Source organism: Sinohyriopsis cumingii, unplaced genomic scaffold, assembly GCF_028554795.1.
Source record: "Sinohyriopsis cumingii isolate HCF-2022 unplaced genomic scaffold, ASM2855479v2 utg002028l, whole genome shotgun sequence".
NCBI classification, from domain to species: domain Eukaryota; kingdom Metazoa; phylum Mollusca; class Bivalvia; order Unionida; family Unionidae; genus Sinohyriopsis; species Sinohyriopsis cumingii.
The window spans coordinates 614,999-634,874 of record NW_028316110.1 but is presented as its reverse complement, the minus strand read 5'-3'; the positions used below and the strand labels follow the sequence as shown (position 1 = coordinate 634,874).

Sequence of the window (19,876 nt, the reverse complement as noted above, 5' to 3'; positions counted from 1 at the left end):
AACTAAAGTACATAAGGGGATAGCAATAAAAAGAACAAAACACAAGGAGGCAGGTTAATCAGCAAGAAAAAGAACCTGAAACTATAACGGGTGAAGTTTACGAGAAATTTCGAAGTGAAAAACTGCATTTGTAATTCAAAATTACATCCTGCTATAGCAGAAAAAGAATGAATTGCAAGAACAGCTGGAAGGGTTAAAAGTTAAACTGTGACATAAATTAGATATCCAAACACAGTTAGCGAGATATTTCTAGAGACGATACGTAAATACTTAACTTATTAACTAAATATAATATAAAATCATACAACATTTCCTACTTGATTAATGGCTAAAATATATGTAGCTATACCTGTTACAGCCACTGCAATATATATGGCTATGTCAGCTTTTGCATTGCCTGTAGCTACCTTCTGTGTAGAGTCATGATACATAGGATGAGCTTCAAACGTTTGCTATTTGTGTGTGTCTGATGAAATGATGTGGTGGACGGATTAGACTCCCTGAGATAGTTTTACCACCTTCTTTAAATGTTTGTATTTACGTCGACATTTATAATGCTTTGGCACAGGACATTACGCCACATCAATAACAATTATACCAGGAAGTAAAAATCCATTACCTGTCAATTAGTCCACTGTGATTGAATGAGTCTAAATAGAGTAATTATCTTTGCAGTTTCTTTATCACCCTTGTCTGTGGGTGGAACTATTGACATCATCGAAAGTGTTTTTAGTACAAACAAATGTGAGAAATGATTTATGTGCTGCATTGTACAACGTGTTTATGCCTTTTGCGATACAAAGTACAATAAATCATTGCCAGAATGACATGATATGCCGTAATTTATACAATCAACCTGTTCATGTACTAAAGACAGACTGTAAGCATTTCAGGGGTTGTGTTGAACAAATTCCATATTTTAACTTGTTCATTGTTATCTTTACAATGTCTTTTATCACTATGTTTTTGAAACCAGCATTATCTTTTGCTGAAATTAATATGGTTCTCAAATTAAAGTTAGTTCCGGTTGAAGTTCAGCCATGTCTCAAAAATGCTGAAGATTAAAACATAAATTAATGTAGAAACACGATAAATGCTCATTATTCCAAAACACATGACAAAAAGTGAAGAAATGAAGTTAAAGACCATTGAAAGAGACTATTTCAGACAAAGATACCAAAATGATGAAAACTGCAGTTAAATAAATATTATATAGAAAAAGAAAATTGACAATTGAATGTTAGATCAACATGAGTGCAAGATGAAAATAAGTGTATATGCGAAATAACTTTATTTCAGAAAGTAAGATATATATTGAAATTAGTTGGGTAAGTAAGTGATGGAGCTTAAGACATGTTCAAAGTGTAACGAAGAGAAAGACATTATTGAGTATAGCAAACAACTATTGCAAACCTGTTAGAAAGATAATAATAAAAATTGAGAGACACATTTGGCTAGAATTAGCATATTGAAATCACTAAGATACAATGTCAAATTAGATGCAAATGGGAAGATAATTAATCTTTCCATTTATTGACTTTGACAGAAGAACACAACAAGAATGTTGAATCATTGATATCTAACTTTATCATTGAAACGATTTTCTACGGTAAAGTTTAATATATTTTCTTTGTACAACTTCACTGCATAATACAAAGCTATGTGTGTAATGGCGACCATGTTAACTAGTGTAGTTAATGAAATAAAAGGATCAACAGCACGGCAGGAAATGATCATTCTCCTTTAGAGATCCGGTACTATTTAAATACTAATTAGTGTTTCGATATATTGAATTTTTTCATCGCTTTGAGAAATTGTTGGGTTTATTTTCCTTGTTGATCTATTTACCTTTTTGATATCTTTAAATAGACATGTGTCATTGTGTCAGAAAAAAGCGTGTTTTTGAAGCAATAAACCTGAAGTTATCCCGAAGTCTACCAATGAATGTGTAACTGATTTAGTGGAAATCACATGAGCAAAGACAGTATGGAACGGTACAATCTATGACATATTTTGCATTGTCATCATTTATATTCCCTCTACATAAATGTAATTCAATTTGTCTTCATTTTTCTCCTTTTTAATTTTGTATTGTGCTGTTTTGAATTTTTTATTTGCCTTTGCCATGGCCAATATGATAATTTCTATTTGAATTGTAGGGTTAACCCAAAATTAAAAGACTAACAATTCTTTTGAAAATTTGTTGTTGTATTCAGCTATATTATCTTTTTTCGTACAATCGTGTCATTAAACATCAAAACGTCGCCGTTACCACCAGCACCCTAGTCCAGTTCATTTTTGAATCGGTTATGCGCTGTTAGAAGTTTTCCATGATGTTCTCAAATGTCTTGTAACTTGCTCACCTAGTAGTAGTAGTTGCATCAGCATTTAATGATATCGGAACGGACTACGTAATATCTGTCATGCTATTGACCAATGCGCTTAATACGCGGATGATGATAATTATATGATCCCTTTACTAACCTCATTGTCCCATCTGTCAAGCTGCAGTAAAAAGCTTGCAAAGCCTGCAGATTTACTCGTAGTAAAACTTCCATTGTAAAATTTGTATACTTGATTCTATTTTGCGATTCCGAAATTCCCATTACCTAATTTCTTTGTTAATATGTATTTCTCTTCTTTACCATTGATGCCGATCTCCATTTTCAGTAAACACTATCATTAATAACTATTTATTTTCCATGTGCATATCTCCAGTTATCATGTAGTCGAAGTTTCAAAGTTTTGCAGCCAAATATGATCAACTGTATCAACGTTGTTATTCGATATGAATAAATCTGTATATGGAAGATGTTGTCTTTCAGAAAGCAGTGTCCTCATCGCGATATAAGCAATATATTAATTGGTATAATGGTTAGGAAAATTGTTGTTAATCAAATGCCAGTATGAAATATGACAGCCATCTTTTGCCATTCATTCTGCGACTTTAGTTCATTGTGGTAAAAGTTATCAATGTAAATATTGTTGATTGATTATGTGTGATACGCGGCAATATAATTATTGAATGAAGTTTGAAAGTAGTGTACACATCCTCATGACTGTACCAACTCCTATGTGGTTTTCATTGCTTTATACTCTGTTCCAAATCTCAAAGACCAGCTTATAGCTGCTGCCACTATATTAGCCCTCGCTGGTGAACTGGCAAGAAATCTTTCACTTCACCTCCCGAAACCAAGTGGATAGTTGTGCTATTTTCATTCCATCCAGTGAGAATTTTGTTATTTTCAGATGTATGAAGAATTATTCTACATCCGGTATACATTATGTCTTGAAATTTTACCACAATTATGTAAATTTGATTTAAACTTAGGCGGACTTAGCATCTGCGTTTTCTGACTGCATTACTCTACACGGCTACATTGTTCTCTGTGCAGATTCCACTGGATTCGCCCAGGCATTTTATGTGGTAAGAAGAGCTCATTATTGCTTCTTTTCAAGCGTACACCACTCCACCACAGGATGTGCTGATCACAAACAGACGATCGTGTTAACATCCATATTGGGAGAAAATATTCTCCACTCAGTGTTTACTTTGGTTATAAGTTGGATGCTTAAGATTCCCTACACTTATTGCCTATTCCCCTAACGTTAATGTGATAAGGGAACGAATTCAAAAGAGACAACTTTCTGATAGTGAATTTTTTTCTCCGAGAATACATACGACATCACATTACTTTACTACCATCCCATTCTCCCCGCAATGCGAGCATTCAGTTATACGATGTTCTGCTAAACGTAAAAGAGCGCCACCTGTAGACTACAAGAGTTTTCGACCTTTGTCTATTTGTTATAGAGAGAAAAAGACACGAATTTTCGTTCTTGGGTTGTCTGGATTCTGGAGATAGTAGGATTTATATTATGTCCTTATTACTGATATGTATGCACTTTACTTCGCTTGTCTCTGATAAAAGTGACATTCATGTAATGGTACACTAATTATAGCTGCATCCCAATTGTTTAAAGAATCACCACTTCCGATTGATTTCACTAGCACTTACCTATTACGGTTATACATCTTGATCGCCTAAAGTACATTAGCTGATTTTAAATATTACTGCTGTCCATTTAGAAAGGTAACCAGTTTCAATAATTGTTTTTTTATTGTGTATTCCTGACTGTTTCACCGCTTGTATAAATATGTATTTCAAATGTATGCATTGTAAATGACTTAAACATACTGGTCGATTCTTTTGTATTTTGCCTTCCTTGCTTCAACAAAAGTGGTGTCTATTTATCTGTGATAGGTGTGATTGTAATCATCAATTACATCTGGTAGATATTTTTATGTTTAATTTTAGTAAAACGCTTCCATAACCTTGTCTTTAGGCTTCTGTTTAAACCTTCCACTACATATGCTTATGTTCTGAGTATTTTGTTTCCACTAAATCTTTATCCGTAAATATAAACCTAAACGATCCTGTGTGTCTAATCACCTTTGATCATTTTTTCCCAGCAAAAGCGCATTTCATTTAGAAAACATGTATCACTGTGAACATGTGTTGTTATGCATATCTATATTGGTTGTGACTGCTGATAAATGCCTGCGTCAATGTTATCTGTATCTTTGTTCACGGCTGTAAATTATAACGATCTCAAGATATTATACAGCTACACGGGCATAAGTTCTAATTGAAGATATTAAGACTGCAGAAATAATAATAATAATAATAATAATAATAATAATAATAATCCTGTTTACAAGTTTGGGGTTATTTCCCATTTGGATAAGTCTGTCTGCGGCTTCTCATAAGAATTAAATTATTTCCCATAGCATGGGTATATTTTGTGGGTTTTGTGGGTTCATTGCGTGGTGAGTAGGAGAAAATATGTTTGCATAAAGAGAACTGAGCAACTTATGAATTCCTATTTGGCATTCATGATTCATGTGTTTATGCGGTACTATCAGTCAAGAGATTAAGTTATTTTGCTTGGTTGTGTAAAGTGTAGGTAGACAATTATATAAACCACTATTTCACACCAGTGAACATCTAATTAAAAGCACACCCTTATTTTAGTATCCCGCATATATATATATATATATATATATATATATATATATATATATATATATATATATATATATATATTCATTCTTGTGAATAACAGTCCTGATTTCATAAAACAAGATTTTTTTATACAAGTTTCAAATACAAACACCCTTGGTCTAATCTCATTTGTGTGTGATACACTGCACATTATTTTATAAATATGAAAACTTGAATCTTGTACAATAGAACAATAGAATACTGTATCAAACATATCAACAGTGAGCGATTATTATGCATTATAAATGACACTACCAATATGTTATAGCACATGGAAACAATGGATTAATATTAGATAACCCCCAAAAAGGAACAGTCAGAAAATCAGCAGAGAGACTTATAGATGGATAGATAGATAAAGTGACTGATATATTAAAAAACAGATATTAAGGATCATAATATCGATCGAAAAACAAATTAATTGATCCATCCCACGTCAAAATGTTATTTTCATATGAATATTACTCAAGGCAACGACATAGTTTTTGAGTGAATATCCCCATATTATTTTGTAGATAAAACATTGTTGTACTGGCAGCTAAGAAAACGAAGGCAACGCTAATTATTAAAATGGTTACCCCTTACCTTGCACTCTGATGTGCGAATATTTAATTCCTCATACAAGTTCATTAGTTTGCTATTTGAATTTAACCTAGTTATGTTTATCATTTTATTTTAAAACCCAATCGGATCAACATCACAATATCGATGTCGACAAGAACATTCTCACCTCAGTTAAAATGGGAACGAAGGGCCTATGAATGAAAATTTTCACATTTATTCCACAATGGTTGTTAATCTAAGACAGTGGTAATACTAGTGTCAGAATCAACGTAAACATGTTTTAAATAAACTTGGAGAGATAAATCAGGACTTACCGACGATCGAACAAAATTCATCTCAGACCTTTTACTTATCCCATGTTCTTGATGTGTAAAATATGGCTACCTGGCAGATAGGTTAAAACTAAATGCAAAAGATGTAACTAGATATACTAATCACATAACACATACACATGAATATACACACGCTTTAACATGATAAAAGCACTTTCTTTTGTAACATATAAATTGGCATTCTTCCAAACTGTACAGCAACCTGAGGTAAAGCATATTAAGTAATTTTGCGACAATGCTCCAAAATTGACAGCTGTAAGACGAGGAACAGACGATTTTATCAAAGACAAGTGACCTGGAAAAAAGCCTTAAATAAATCTGGAAGGCTCCGGGTTTGTACCAGTCTTTGTCGAGACATCGAGTTGATTACTTATTCATTATTTCTTAGTACTGATTAACTAAAGAATGAGTTGCGTATTCCCGACTGTAATTTGAACACTCTTCAGGGCATTCATAGCTGTTGGTCCATCTAGACCCTTCTAATATGGTGTGACAAAACAATTAGTCGAGCTACATGGATAATCCTATTGTTTCAACTATAATAAAGCTTTGATTACATGCCCATTTCCTTAAGGTATTTTCGTATATCGCTCGTCGAGAGAAATCAGAGAATTTGGAGGGATATCCACAGTTGTAATCTAGCACATTGTGGATCAATTATATCCAAGTTTTGCAATGTGTTTACCTCTACTTAGAGAAAGTTTGTAATCATACTTTTTTGGCACTTGCAAACTAGTGATCTGTTCCAAATGTAGCTGTTGGGCGGTTCAGTTGCTATAAACCTCTTCGGGACTCGAACTTGGAATCATTAGAACATTTCAATATTAGGATTTCAAAAATGTTATTCGTGGATTATTCTTGGATTATTTTTGGATTTGATTCTGGAAATCGCAAGTTCATATATGTTCATTTTTACAGAATATTTCCAGAGAAATAAATTATTTTATTTATTTTACAAAACTTGTTGTTTTTACACTTTCTTGTGTTATTGTTTTTTGAGCCTAAACACGTAACATAAGACTATTGGAGACGATATATTACTAAGAAGTGTAAAGGAAGAGTTTTAAATTTACTCACTTCGAGGGCTTCATGTTCTTTAACGAGTAATGTTTTTGTACAGCCTTTAGCATTACTGACTCTTTTATTTCTCTTAGAGCCCTTATATCGACGTAAATTGAAATACTCTCAAGGCCACTGTTATGCATCCATCTCGAAATCGGCACGACTAATTCTCTCTAAACCTTTGCAGCTGTATGAACCACTCCCAGTCGTAACTGCCACACAGAGGCGAAATTAAAAATTCCCTAATTAGAGTTATACATAGTGAAGAATATTGATAGATTCAATCCACAATTTGCAAATTTAACTTAGTACAGAAAATTACCCTCCTATTTGGGTGCATGTCAAATTATTTGAGGTGCGGAGTTTAGAGTCCATAAGATATACTCCATTTACTGATTTGTATGGCTCCATGTATTTAGCATCCTATTTCCAACAATCGACTTGACGAATATTTCGTAAATTTTAATCACGTTTGGAACAGATACGTAAGCATAAACTGTCAAAACGTGATGTATGTAAGATTTCATTTTTTGTGCAATTTGTTATTAGAATCAACGTACTATGTCAATATATCTTCCGGTGGTCGAAAATATCCCTTCATAACGCATTTCGTAGAAGAGACCATGTTAAAAATCATGTAAGGAGGGCTATTTTGGAGCATTTGTCGGTTCTAAGATTCAATCAACTCATGGCCGTTTATTATGACCAACCATCCCTTATATATAGGTGACTACTTCTTTAAATCGACTAGAGGAATTTGAAATTTCTGTTCACTTTTTCTACCGTTGGAACAGATCCATAGTCAGAAACGTGCAAAGAGGCGTCGAAATCAATATCCTCTAAGTAGGGTTCAGCTTGTACAAACTGTCATTAGAATTGATCCACATTGTTCCTGCTATAGGGAGCCGGCACCTATATGATGTGTATTATTTTGCTTCTTCCGTTGGACGAAGTCTTTGTAATACTTATTATGGGGGTCGAACATATTCCTGGAGATGAAACCTGAAAGAAGGGATTTCTAAAATTTCTTTAAGAAGGGATGTTGGGTCACATATGTATACGCCATAGTCAATCCCCTCACGGTCCGTGTTATACTGACCATGAATGTAAGCCCCAATTTTTTTGACGTTGGCTACACGAATTTTCTCTAATCATTTCTTTATGTTGCCTAACTAGCAACTTCCAAATGGGGTTTGATATCAAAGTTATCTAAGTAGATATCCACGCATTCCAAAAAGTTTATACAATTGGTCCACAATCTACCGCTTTCATGCTGCCTAATTCTACTTAAGAGATAATATTCTCATGGGTATTGTTATACCTACCATATATTTAGCTCTATACTTCCGGCAATTGTATCGACGAAGATTCTTTGACATTGTTACGATTTTGGAGTAGATAGATTACCCGAAACTTTCAAAGAGGCAAGAAAATAAAAATAGTCTAAGTAGGGGTATATGTCAAAATTAGTTTAGGAGGGTGTGCGAGAGCCCACACACATGCATACAATTTAATACTGTCAAGCATTTGTTTAAATCACAATTCTCTTAATAGGGATTCACGAAACGCAGAATCTCGATATAATCTGCTAACACCTTACCAGTTTAATGCTGCCGGTGTCCATAAGGATCCAACTGTATATCGGATTTATCTGAATGAACTACCTTAACAATTCTTATAGGGTCAAACATATCCACATGCATAAAATAGTAAAGACCTATCGAAATCAAAACCTTCTTTAAGGGTTGAAGTACGGATTATTTTGGTGTAAAATGTTGGTCGAACTGACACACATTGTACCTGGATTGCACATCCGGTATCCATATATTGCCACATACTTCGCTGATTCCTCTCTCAAAGATAACTTCGTGAAGAATTAATTTGCATGTCAACTGGATTCGTAGAGATAAAATCTTAAACAAGGCTACATGTCAAAATTGTTCAAAGAGGGTATGATAGTACCAATATTTATATGTAAAATTGAATCCTCTTATGACCTGCATTGTATCCTTTCCGGATGTGTTTAGTCCTTAATGTATATAAATTGGTAGGAATCGGAAATACCGAATGGAAAATAAGGAATAAGTAACCAAACGTGATGTCATTTTTAGGGGGCCTGGAACAGACCTAGGGTAAAAACCAGCACTTCTCTAAACGACAAGAATGTTACATAAGACCCGTAATCACGAAATCGTCAAAATGTAAAACTTTTAACCTATTTTAGAACTGTGTGTGTTGATTAATAATCCATTTCTCTGTCAAATTAGCTCCTACCTAATTAAAAACAAAAATTAATTGTAGGAGAGTTCAAAATTACCGACTGAATTTAACATCTTTAACCAGAACTCAGTTTGATGTTGTATGTGACATCAATCCAGAAGAAATGATCAGCCATTAACAAAAAAGTACGTTTATGGTACGGTCATTTAATGTAAATATGATGGATCTTTAGTGCAGTATGTGGCCAAAAAGTGTGACCAAAAAAGAAAAGAGGTGATATTTACCTATGTTACTTTATGAATGAAGACATACACAGAAAAATGCTCTCCTTCACAGTATACAAGCAATCAAATCATCGCAAATCATTTGAAATTTTGACACAAGTATACTCATGTATCATGTGTTAAATAAGCCGAAATAAATAGCGAGCTAGCTTGCGAGAGAGAGAGAGAGAGAGAGAGAGAGAGAGAAAGGGAGGGAGGAAAGGATGGAAAGAGATGTTATTATAAACTTTAGTATAATATTCCGTGTGATGAAACTAAGAAAGCTGTATAAAATGTATGCGCGAACTTGACAGATTTCTTCTTCTAAGCTGAGTAAAACGCACAGCAACATGAACGAACTCCGGCAATGCATGAAACCGACCATACCGCAAGCGAAAGCATTGCGCACAGTCACAAAGCTTTCATAAGATAGAAGCACATAGCTCCCTTATGGGCACTGAAATAACTATTAATCACTTTGCTTCAACAATTAGAAGTTAGGTTTATTAAAAATTACAAGAAAACTATATGTTAGATGACTTCTGTTAAATAAATAAAACAGTGTACACTATTATCTGGATTTTCTAAGCGTAAAACATGAAGAAACAAAATTCTAAAAATATTAGTAAATATTCAGATAGTGTTTGCAAATAAATGATATACAATGATCAAACGAACGCATGCATACAAGGTTACAATGTGTTATTAAATCAATATAACAGACCGTTAAAACGTCTGTAAGTTTTGCAAGCTAAAAAAAGAAAACAAGCAGTCAGAATAGATGTTTAAAAAAGAAACCAAAATCACTGTATTCACCCTTTTCCATTTAGAATAGACAAAAATAGACTACAAATAGAAAACATGACCCAAGTCATTTTCATCGTCACTATATGCACATTCTTTTATACTAACTACAACACTCTTAAATTAATTACGTTAGGTGCAGAACCACACGTAGAAAACAAAATATAGCATCATCTGCTTCATTGCTTCATAAATGATTTTTCACTGACTATTGAATATTATTTTTTAAATCAGAATGATACGACCAGCGGGTGGAGCAAACGAAGAAAGTTTTGCTGCAAAATGTGTGATATAGACCCCAAGGTCTTAAGGTTATTAGAACATATTGCAGAATGGGTTACCTTCACTTAATAATAATTCATCCTAGATATGGAAGAAATCCAATGAGCGATTAAAATATATCAACAAATGAAAGTAGTCTTTACCGAGTGTATTGAGTCTAACTGTGACTTTAGCCCTAATGTCGAAGAATCGAACAAAGAGCAATTTGTTATCAGAATTATCTGCCTAAACTGCAAAACGAGTAGAGTCAAGTGTCACGAGAATCTGTGAGAGTTTTATGAAATGTATGTAAAACCTTTCAACCAAACCGACACAAACTGTTGAAGCATGCCAGAATAATGATTGTTATGTCTTTCGTGCCACTTGTATGGGCTCTACAAAAACATGTTATAACGTATTCCCTTGCTCATTTGTAGGATGCTTTATACCTGCAATCAAAATTCGGTCTGGTTAAATTGAATGAGGGGTATTTGAAAAGTTAAAATATAGTTTGTTATAGCCTTTTCGAGTCTTTGAACCAGTCAATAAATCTAACGCCGATCGATAGAAACAAATAACGCTCGATAAAGTGAACTACGGCTGCACGTCTGTCACCTGCAAACATTTACATATGAAGTAGCATAGTTAAATGACAGTGACGTAAACATGTCGGAGTAGAAGAACAGTTCTGCTGCTCTGCAAAGTGCATACTGTACAATCCAGGGACTCATATAACAGTTTCATAATGATATCAAGGCCGATTTGGATAAAATATGCTGATGTTAAGATGTTGTGATACCATGCATTAGTAGTTTCGTAATGTTAAAGGTGATCACGAATCCATTCAATATGCCCCTCATTCTGGCTGTTATAAAGGAAGTAATTGATTATAATTCGCGTACGGTCATGTAACGTCCAGTCATGCGAACATTCCCATATCGCATTGAACAATTATGGAGATGTTCCAATTGGACAAACAATGATGGCAAACTGGTTGCGATAAATCCACAGAAAAATGAATAAATAAATGTTTTAGTGACAATTGGCGAATGAATTGAAAGTACACGACAGCGTTTACAGAATTCAGAAATAGAGAGGAAAAATTTTGAAATTCTAACTGGACTACAAATGTATGAATATTTTTAAAATTCTGTATTGAAAATATGTAGCAGGATTTTTTTTTAAAAATAGAAAATATACAACATTTTGCTATATAATTACTTCAATACAGGATATCTCTAACTCTTATCAACACATGTTGGTAGATCGGTAATTTTTATTGTTTTTAAATACTTGTAAAATTATCATTATTTGAAAGGGTGTCTCTCTTATAAAGCAGGGGAGTTTATTAGTAAGTTTCTTTGGATACAACCTAATTGTTTCGATGATTCCAATGAGCACGACAAAATTAGGACCTTATTTAACAGTAGACGAATTCAATTTGGAGGTCATCAGGAACAAACCATATAAATATCGCTAATTGTTTGAAAATATGATTTGATGGAGTGAATATAAGAGATTTTACCACTGAGTTTTAATGTAGTTATGAGGTTTACAAATGTACAGTAGTTACAATATGTTATTTGTTTATTGTGGTCTTAATAAAAAGGTTTTAACGTTTAGTATGTTTATTAATAGATGTGAAAACAACATTATTATACTATTTTTGTATAGATTTGGTACAAATCATAATTAAAATACCATTTTTGAATTAAATATTTTAATATGTGCCATCCTTATTACCTGTATATAGTATTTACTTGTATTCCCTGTAACACTATGTATATTGTGACAGGTTCGTTGCAAAATTAGTATGACTACTTCTGTTTTACATTTAACAGTTTTAATCAGTTTTGTTCAGCATTACAACCTTGTGAATTATCTGCTCTAAGCCTAAATATTTATCTTTTATTGTACGTAATACCATGGGTGGCTTTTAGAAAGGTCACAAATAAGGGTCAAAAATATATGTCAACTTTATAAAGAGTTTCACAAATATTTGCTATAGCTAAGTCCTTGTATCATAAACAGCTTTATCTACTAAGTAAACATGTGCTTCTTAAAAGGTCAGTAGCATACTTAGATAGTTTAGGTTGTATACAATCGTTCTACATTGCTTCCATCTGTTCGGCCGACAATACATTGTCAGGTCTCAAGCCAAATGCTTCTAGGACAGATCTAATTGGCGTAACAACACAGTAAGATTCATTCAACAATCCAATAGCTAATCCAAAAAGCGACAGTGTCATTCCTCCACGTTCGACAAGGTAAACGCCTGCACCCGAGTCACCCAAATCGAAGAAAGGTGTTCCACTGCATTCTACAATATATTGGCCTCTCATGACGAAGTTTTCATTACCCATCCACGGAAATTCCTCATGAAATCTGAGAGCACTATCGTGTATTCTGACACTAGCGCCATCCAGAGCGAGTGAACCTCTTTTTAGACCAGTAGATCGTCCACATTTAATGACTCTTCTGCTCTCATCGGCGCCGAATGTTATCTCTGTCTGTACAGATCCACCAAGAAAGGATGGAGGTCGGTCAAGATCAAAACCTGAGCAAGCAATAGAGTAAAGTGTAGTAATACAATAAGTGTGATTTATGATAATGAGTTATGATATTGCCTGTTTCAACAGAAAACGTAGTGCTTCTGTGGGCAAAACTATCTACCAAAATCTGCGAATACTCAGACATTTGCTTTTCAAAGACTCTATGACAGACATAACAGTACAGAAAGATTAATTCATTGCATTTACGAACTCATCTATTTTGAACACTTATTTGGAAAATTTACTTTAATTTATATCACACGTATCCTTAACTCGAGCGTGAATGGATTCATCTCAATGTTTATAAATAAATCTGCAACTGTGACTCTGAATCATGAATGTAATCCATGTATACCAAAGTATATTGTTTTTGCAAAGAACTTCAGAATAAAGTTGTACCTGCCAAATTCAGCTGATTCGCATCATTCCATATAAAATTAACTGGATCTATGTCTCTTATCGATGTGTCTACCATTACAAGAGCTGCGTCTAGTCCAATCGGCCTCTGATCATCGAAAATAACATTCCGTATTGTACCACAAACTCTGCTGTTATCACGTGGCACATGTACAGCATCCATATCTGCAGGCTGCACAACGTTTTGGTTTATGGTACGTTGTATGTCTATTCCAAGAAGGTGAGCACATGTTAAGAACCCAACATTTCCTTCATCGTCCCTCACAAATGGACCAAGAGTTCCTGAAAGCTGTACACCTTCTCTCCCAATACTACAGCCCATCTTTAGTGTCGGCTGATAGTCAGTGGGTCTTAGTGGGGGCTGATTCATCATACCGAAAGTGAAAAATCCCTCACGGACATCCGTCGGCAACACTATGTCACTTACTCTTAGTTCTGTTGGAAACTTATCCTCTCCAACTGGAATCACGCCTTTGAATCTACAATACAAAACTATTGACGGAGTTTTGACAGCACCTCTAGTTTTTGAAGATATGACCGAACTAGCACTGACTGCTTCTAAATTGGAATGGTTGCTGAAGAGGACGTCAATCTGATGATCTACTAATACACGTTTGATGTCTTTCTCTTTTTGCAAGAAATTCGTATGGCGATAGTCTTCGCTTAAACAGTTTTCAAGCGGATCTTTTTCAGTGGTATTCCATTCTTTGTACAACACTGGCAGACCAAGAAATACCTTAGGTTGATCGTGCAAATCACGAGTGTAAAAGCAGACTAATGAAAATTCACCTTGCTTTCCATCTCTGTAGTCCATGCCTTCCCACACATAATAATGCTTTTTACCAACCTTTGCTTGGAGTTCACGTACGGCAATCTTAAGTATGCTTGCTTTTGCTTGCATATCTCCAACTTTTAAGACATAAGAAATGGAAGCCTCAAGAATGTCATAACTGGTCTGGCATGTCTTCAGAAAATCTTCAAGGTCGCTTGTGTGAGCCTGAAATAGGATTACGAATATCTTTTGTCTCAATTCCTCCGTAGTTAGACCTGAAAATAAAAACAAGAAACACAGAGTTGGTTCAGGAAATAAACATAGCACATCATATGCACTGGGTTAAATTATAGTAATTTCACAAAAGGATCGTTAAATACTGATAAATATATAACATTCTCGGTATTTATTACCTTTACCTAAAACTTAACTAGGCATCATACAGAAAAGAAACTTTATGGTATATTTTACTGCACCTTTTATCATTTACTTCTGTTATGTCAACGACACCAACGCACACGTATATGTGCAAAACACAGGTCAGCATATGCGAACAAAATATTTGTTTCAACCGATACATACCTTGGCCATATACGATTAAATCTGGTAGTAACGTTATTACGGATGGTTCGTTCCTATCTTTGCCTGCGACATGGTATTAAATGAGCCCGCAGTGTGTATGTATTCTATTATATTGGAGAATCCCTGCTACGAGAAATCTTGAATATTGATTCATCCCATATGTTCAATACCAGTATTGATTTCTTTGCAGTTATTTTCCGAGCTGAATGGTGACTTGCTTTTTATATGGTTTGAATTTTGAGACTGCATTTGCAAATTATAAATGTTAAAAGTATATAAAATTAAACTCTCTTAGTTTGTTTTAAATGTATACAAATCTACAAACGGAAAGTGATGCCATAGTTAGAAAGCCACAAGTGCTATATTATAATTTAAAAACAGTAAAATATACTCAGTATAATCCTAACGCCATTTCTTTACGCAGCTATTCAGCAATAATAAGAGAGAGAGCTGATAAAATACATTTGATTCAGTCACTGTATTAGGGTTATAAGGTCAAGTACTTGTACAGAATGGGTTTATCGCGTGAGCATGCTTAGAAATTAAGATATAATCCCACATCCATCATATGCAGAGGTTATTTTCTTCCAGGAAATAATACGAAACTAGTAAACAATAAAGCCGTGAATGAATAAGAATTGGATAGGTGACTTGGTCATGTCGATATTAGGTGTCTAAATTTTTACAAGGAAGCAAGACTGAAGCCTAAATTGGATTCTTGGAAAGAATCGAATGTGACCATGTAGCGATAAGCCTGGGTCGAAAGTACGTTCAAATAGCATTTGCTGATCATTCAAGCTCAATATATCATCAGGTGTTGCTGATTTGTTCTACTGAAAATAACACCACGCGCGACTCAGAATATTGAGATTATAGGTGTAAATTGCAAGAATGTACAGAATCGATATATTTACAGTTTTATTACAAGTCAGAAAAGTTATTCATAGTCATTGACGGCATATTGGATGTCACGGAATTGTGTACATTTATTATTTGGATTACATACATGTACTTGGGTTTTGTTTCCGTGTACAGCGCTACCTGAGGGAGGTTTATATTTATCGTATATTATTTCGAGGTAGTGATTTCGGTTCACCCCATGCTGCACGAGCAAAGTGCTTACGAGACATGTCTTGTGAGTGAGAGGTCCACTTTACGACGCAATATCTCCAGATGCAGAGGTATCTAAATAGTCAAATGTTTTTCCTATTTGTATTATAGGATAAAAGTGTTGTATTATCATATCTATCCTGTATTTTATGTAGTTCCGACTTGTGTCGTATAATACAATGTTATTCGATTTTTTTAAAGTCTGTTTTCTAATTTACCAGAACGTAACTGAACGGAACGAGTACATTTACATTAATGGTGCGTGTATTAATGTTTCAGTCATATCGCTGTTACTTCAAGTTCTGTATGATTCTTGTCAGATACAAGATCACTTATGAAACAAATTATGATAACATTGTACAGTGCTACCGATAATGATTTTTACAAAATAATCAACTCCATTTGCGTAACATACGTCATTGCATGAGATACTTGACCGTGTCACAGACATAACACGGATATAGATGTTATATATTTAGCTGAATGAATGATAGTTATGCTGCATCTCCGTGTATGCACTATATTGAAGGTGTTTTAGCCGTCTGCTAATTTGGGTTGGGATATACCCAATGTGCTGTTGTCGGTGGTGACGTTTGCCCGAAAGAGGTGTGTGTGTGTGTGTGATTTGGATTTTTAACGTAGCTTTAACAATGTTTCAGTCATATAGCTGCAATGTGGCAGTTTATAGTGATGTCTAGCACTGGGGCATCATGCCGCAGACATGTAGCATGATGTTCCACCCAGTCACATTAACCTGACACCAGGCCGACCAATCCTAACACTAACCTCTTAATGCTGAGCGCCAAGCGAGGGAGCTGTTAGTACCATTTTTATAGGTCTTTGGTATGACTCGGCCGGGGATTGAACCCACGATCTTCCGCATCCGAGGCGGACGCTCTAACCACTAGGCCACAGGAGACGTCCCCCGGAAGAAGTAAATGGTTATAACGTGGTGAAGGACCAATGGTTCAGGACCAACTGGTGTGCAGAGAACAACGCTTATACGGATCCTTAGGCAGTCCGGGAAGGGCTGACCATTCGTGGTGGCTCCTTGACCCACCGACATAGCGTTCTGGTTGAAAACACCTTGTGCTGATGAATCTGACGTCGCAAGATATATATCCCAATGTTTCCTATCATGTATCACTATTTGAGTGAAAACATATAATCTATCGCTATGTGAGTGAAAACATATTGATCTCTAATTGTGTGAAAATGTCGTAAATGACTACGCGAATCACTTATATCATTATTAGAATGGGATCATATTGTTGGGGTCGTTAATAATTTGTTTGTTTAATTTTTGTACAGTTCATATTTTGTTTAAATTATAATCCGTTCCAGTTGGAAACCTTTTTATTTATATTAGTTATCTAAGTGTGCTGTGTCAATATTTGGATATTCTGCGGATGAGTAAGATATAGGTTACTGACACCTTCAGATTGTCTTTAAATAAACTTCGTATTTTCTTTACCAGTCATAGCGTCTTCATTATATTCGGACGATACCTTTTTATATTGGACAGTTCATTTCACTACACTATATTCCACTCTGAGATTCAATTCCAATCACGATAGTTATAAAGGTCCGTAATAATATGCTCTATGACATTAAGGACAGGCATGTAAAAGTGTTGTCCTGATAAGGAAGGTAATAGTCTCGTTGTCTGGCTTCAAGAGATTATAACAAGTGTACAGAAATGAGGTTTAAAAATGGATCAGTGACCTTCACCATCATGATACTGCCTTGACCCTGATAAAAGAGAGCCTATCAAACTGAACAACATTTGTACTATGTTTCACCCCTGTACCTCAAACACCTTTAATGATATAAGGCAGAAGCAAAAGCAACCTTAAACTACAGACGTGTAACCTTTAATTTAAGACCCCAATCACTCAACAGAAAATACATTCTAGTGTCGATACAAAAACTTCATCCATTTATCTTAAATAGCTGTTACGTTAAGTGCAACAGTTAAATGTGACTGACACAAACAACACTGTCCTGTAACTATAACCTCAACGATGGGGTGTTCAGTGTAGTACATGATACACCTTTCAGTAATGATAGATGTGCCATGTTTCAACCCTTCATTTCAAATGGAACTGGGCTTTTAGTGTGAAACGTAAAGTATAATTGAAAGATTCAGTATATAACAATGACACAGGCCATGAAGATAAGACACACCAAAGTGACGAAAATACAAGTATACCAAACTGCATCCCTATTATCAAACAGCTCTAATTTTATAGAGAAGGAAAGAAAGTGTAATGGAAAAAGCTGATATGTAACCTTGGGCATGAAAATCGGTCCCAAAAGTTGTTGCATGCTATACGTCTTTAGTGTAAGTTTACCATGTTTCACCCCCAGTGGTATAGTGCTAAATAAACAAGTGAAGAAACACAATAAAGAAGTGAGGGAACGCATGTTACTCAGATGCAGGGGGCAAATGGACAGAATTAAAAAAATGGCAAGGGAACGAGCAAAAAATGGAAGCCGTTTATACACGTTCCCACAGCGCAACACCCCTGTTCGTCCCGAATATCATATAACTTTAAGGTCATAAAGCGGAAATAAAAGTGTCATGAAAACGTGAAATACTGAGGCGTGAGATTGACTCTTAACACACCTGGATCGCCTGAGTGAAGGCCCCGCGTTCTAAATTGCATGTCCTGTTTATCTTAATACAGGCTAGGCAAGAAACACGAAAAATATTTTTCAAACTGATATTCATCCATAATTATTCTTTCAAATACACGTCATCAGTTATGTGTATCAGTGTATATATTAATGTACAGTATAAAGAATGTATGTTTAAATGGTTTGGTTTAATATTGCAGATGTGTACGAACCTTTATCTAAAGTGTCTTCCAATGATCTTAGCCAGCCTACTTCTCTCTCGACACGCCTGTACTTAGTTATGAGAGACTTTGTCTTTGCTTCAAGTACTTGGGGAGGACTGTGATCTGAGAGTGCCTCAAGCATGACATCGACAGCATGAATTTCTTTAAATTCAAGAGTGGTAGAACTCGTTTCTGAAAATTATACGAATAGCGGAAGAAAAAATTAAAAACGAGTTCAATTATTATACAAACTGCTGGGACAAGTGAAAGGGTAAATATTGAAAACATAAAACGGCTAGTTAAATTGTTTCATCTTTTTTGTGTGGCGATTCATCTACTCACAGCAATTAAAATATAATAATGTGGTGACTACTGCGAATTACTTGCTCTATCGTGATCTCTTGATTTTCTTACTAAGTTTGAATGCGTATGGAAAGGGTCTGTATTATCTCCTTCCCTTTTGCTGATATTGCAGCATTAAGGTATCTAGGTGATCGTTTTGCTTTTTTGTTGAACTACAAATAATTCGGCCCATATTTAATAATTATATGTCTGTATATTTAACATTTGCAACATGCCCATCTGCCTGTCTATATATTTTTACTCTGGGTCTAGTGATACTTAAAGTGAACATTTCACCATCTCGAAGAGGAGACCTCTTTTCACAGCAGATCTTTATCTCCACGGAGATCGTACTCAGTTTATATTTGGGATCATACTTTATACTTACCGAATTAATAGAACAGAATAGAATAGAAGGAAATAGACGAAACAGTAAATAAGTCAATGTGTCCATCAATATGAAGATGTTTTTACATTTATCAAGAAATCAATATTATATCGATACTTTAAAAAATGACATTTATTTTTTAAATTCCTGATCAATAGATGGATATTAATGGTAATGGAAAATTATGTTGTAAAAGAGGGCTTCTAAATGGTAAGACGCGAAAATACGCTTCGTTACGTGAAAACAAAACAAACGACATGTACCAACCAAACCGGACAATTTACTTAGTCAAACAGAC

The 19,876-nt window shown here is 34.7% G+C and overlaps 2 protein-coding genes across 3 annotated transcripts in view; both read right to left on the bottom strand.

The window, feature by feature from the left end:
* Window positions 1-5,696, bottom strand: part of LOC149771217 (uncharacterized) — a 28,426-nt gene extending 22,730 nt beyond the window's left edge. The window contains exon 1 of the mRNA XM_089948723.1: window positions 5,652-5,696. Within this exon, the coding sequence (XP_089804849.1) occupies window positions 5,652-5,696 (45 nt within the window). The remainder of the gene's footprint in view (window positions 1-5,651) is intronic.
* Window positions 5,697-9,525: 3,829 nt separating this feature from the next.
* The window catches only part of LOC149771216 (uncharacterized), a 50,301-nt gene continuing 39,950 nt past the window's right edge, over window positions 9,526-19,876 (bottom strand). For both annotated transcript variants that reach the window (XM_089948719.1, XM_089948721.1), the window contains exons 16-18: window positions 18,858-19,040; window positions 13,524-14,588; window positions 9,526-13,129 (exon numbers count right to left, since the gene is read on the bottom strand). In XM_089948719.1, coding sequence (XP_089804845.1) covers window positions 12,681-13,129; window positions 13,524-14,588; window positions 18,858-19,040 — 1,697 coding nt within the window. In that variant the 3' untranslated portion in view covers window positions 9,526-12,680. The remainder of the gene's footprint in view (window positions 13,130-13,523; window positions 14,589-18,857; window positions 19,041-19,876) is intronic.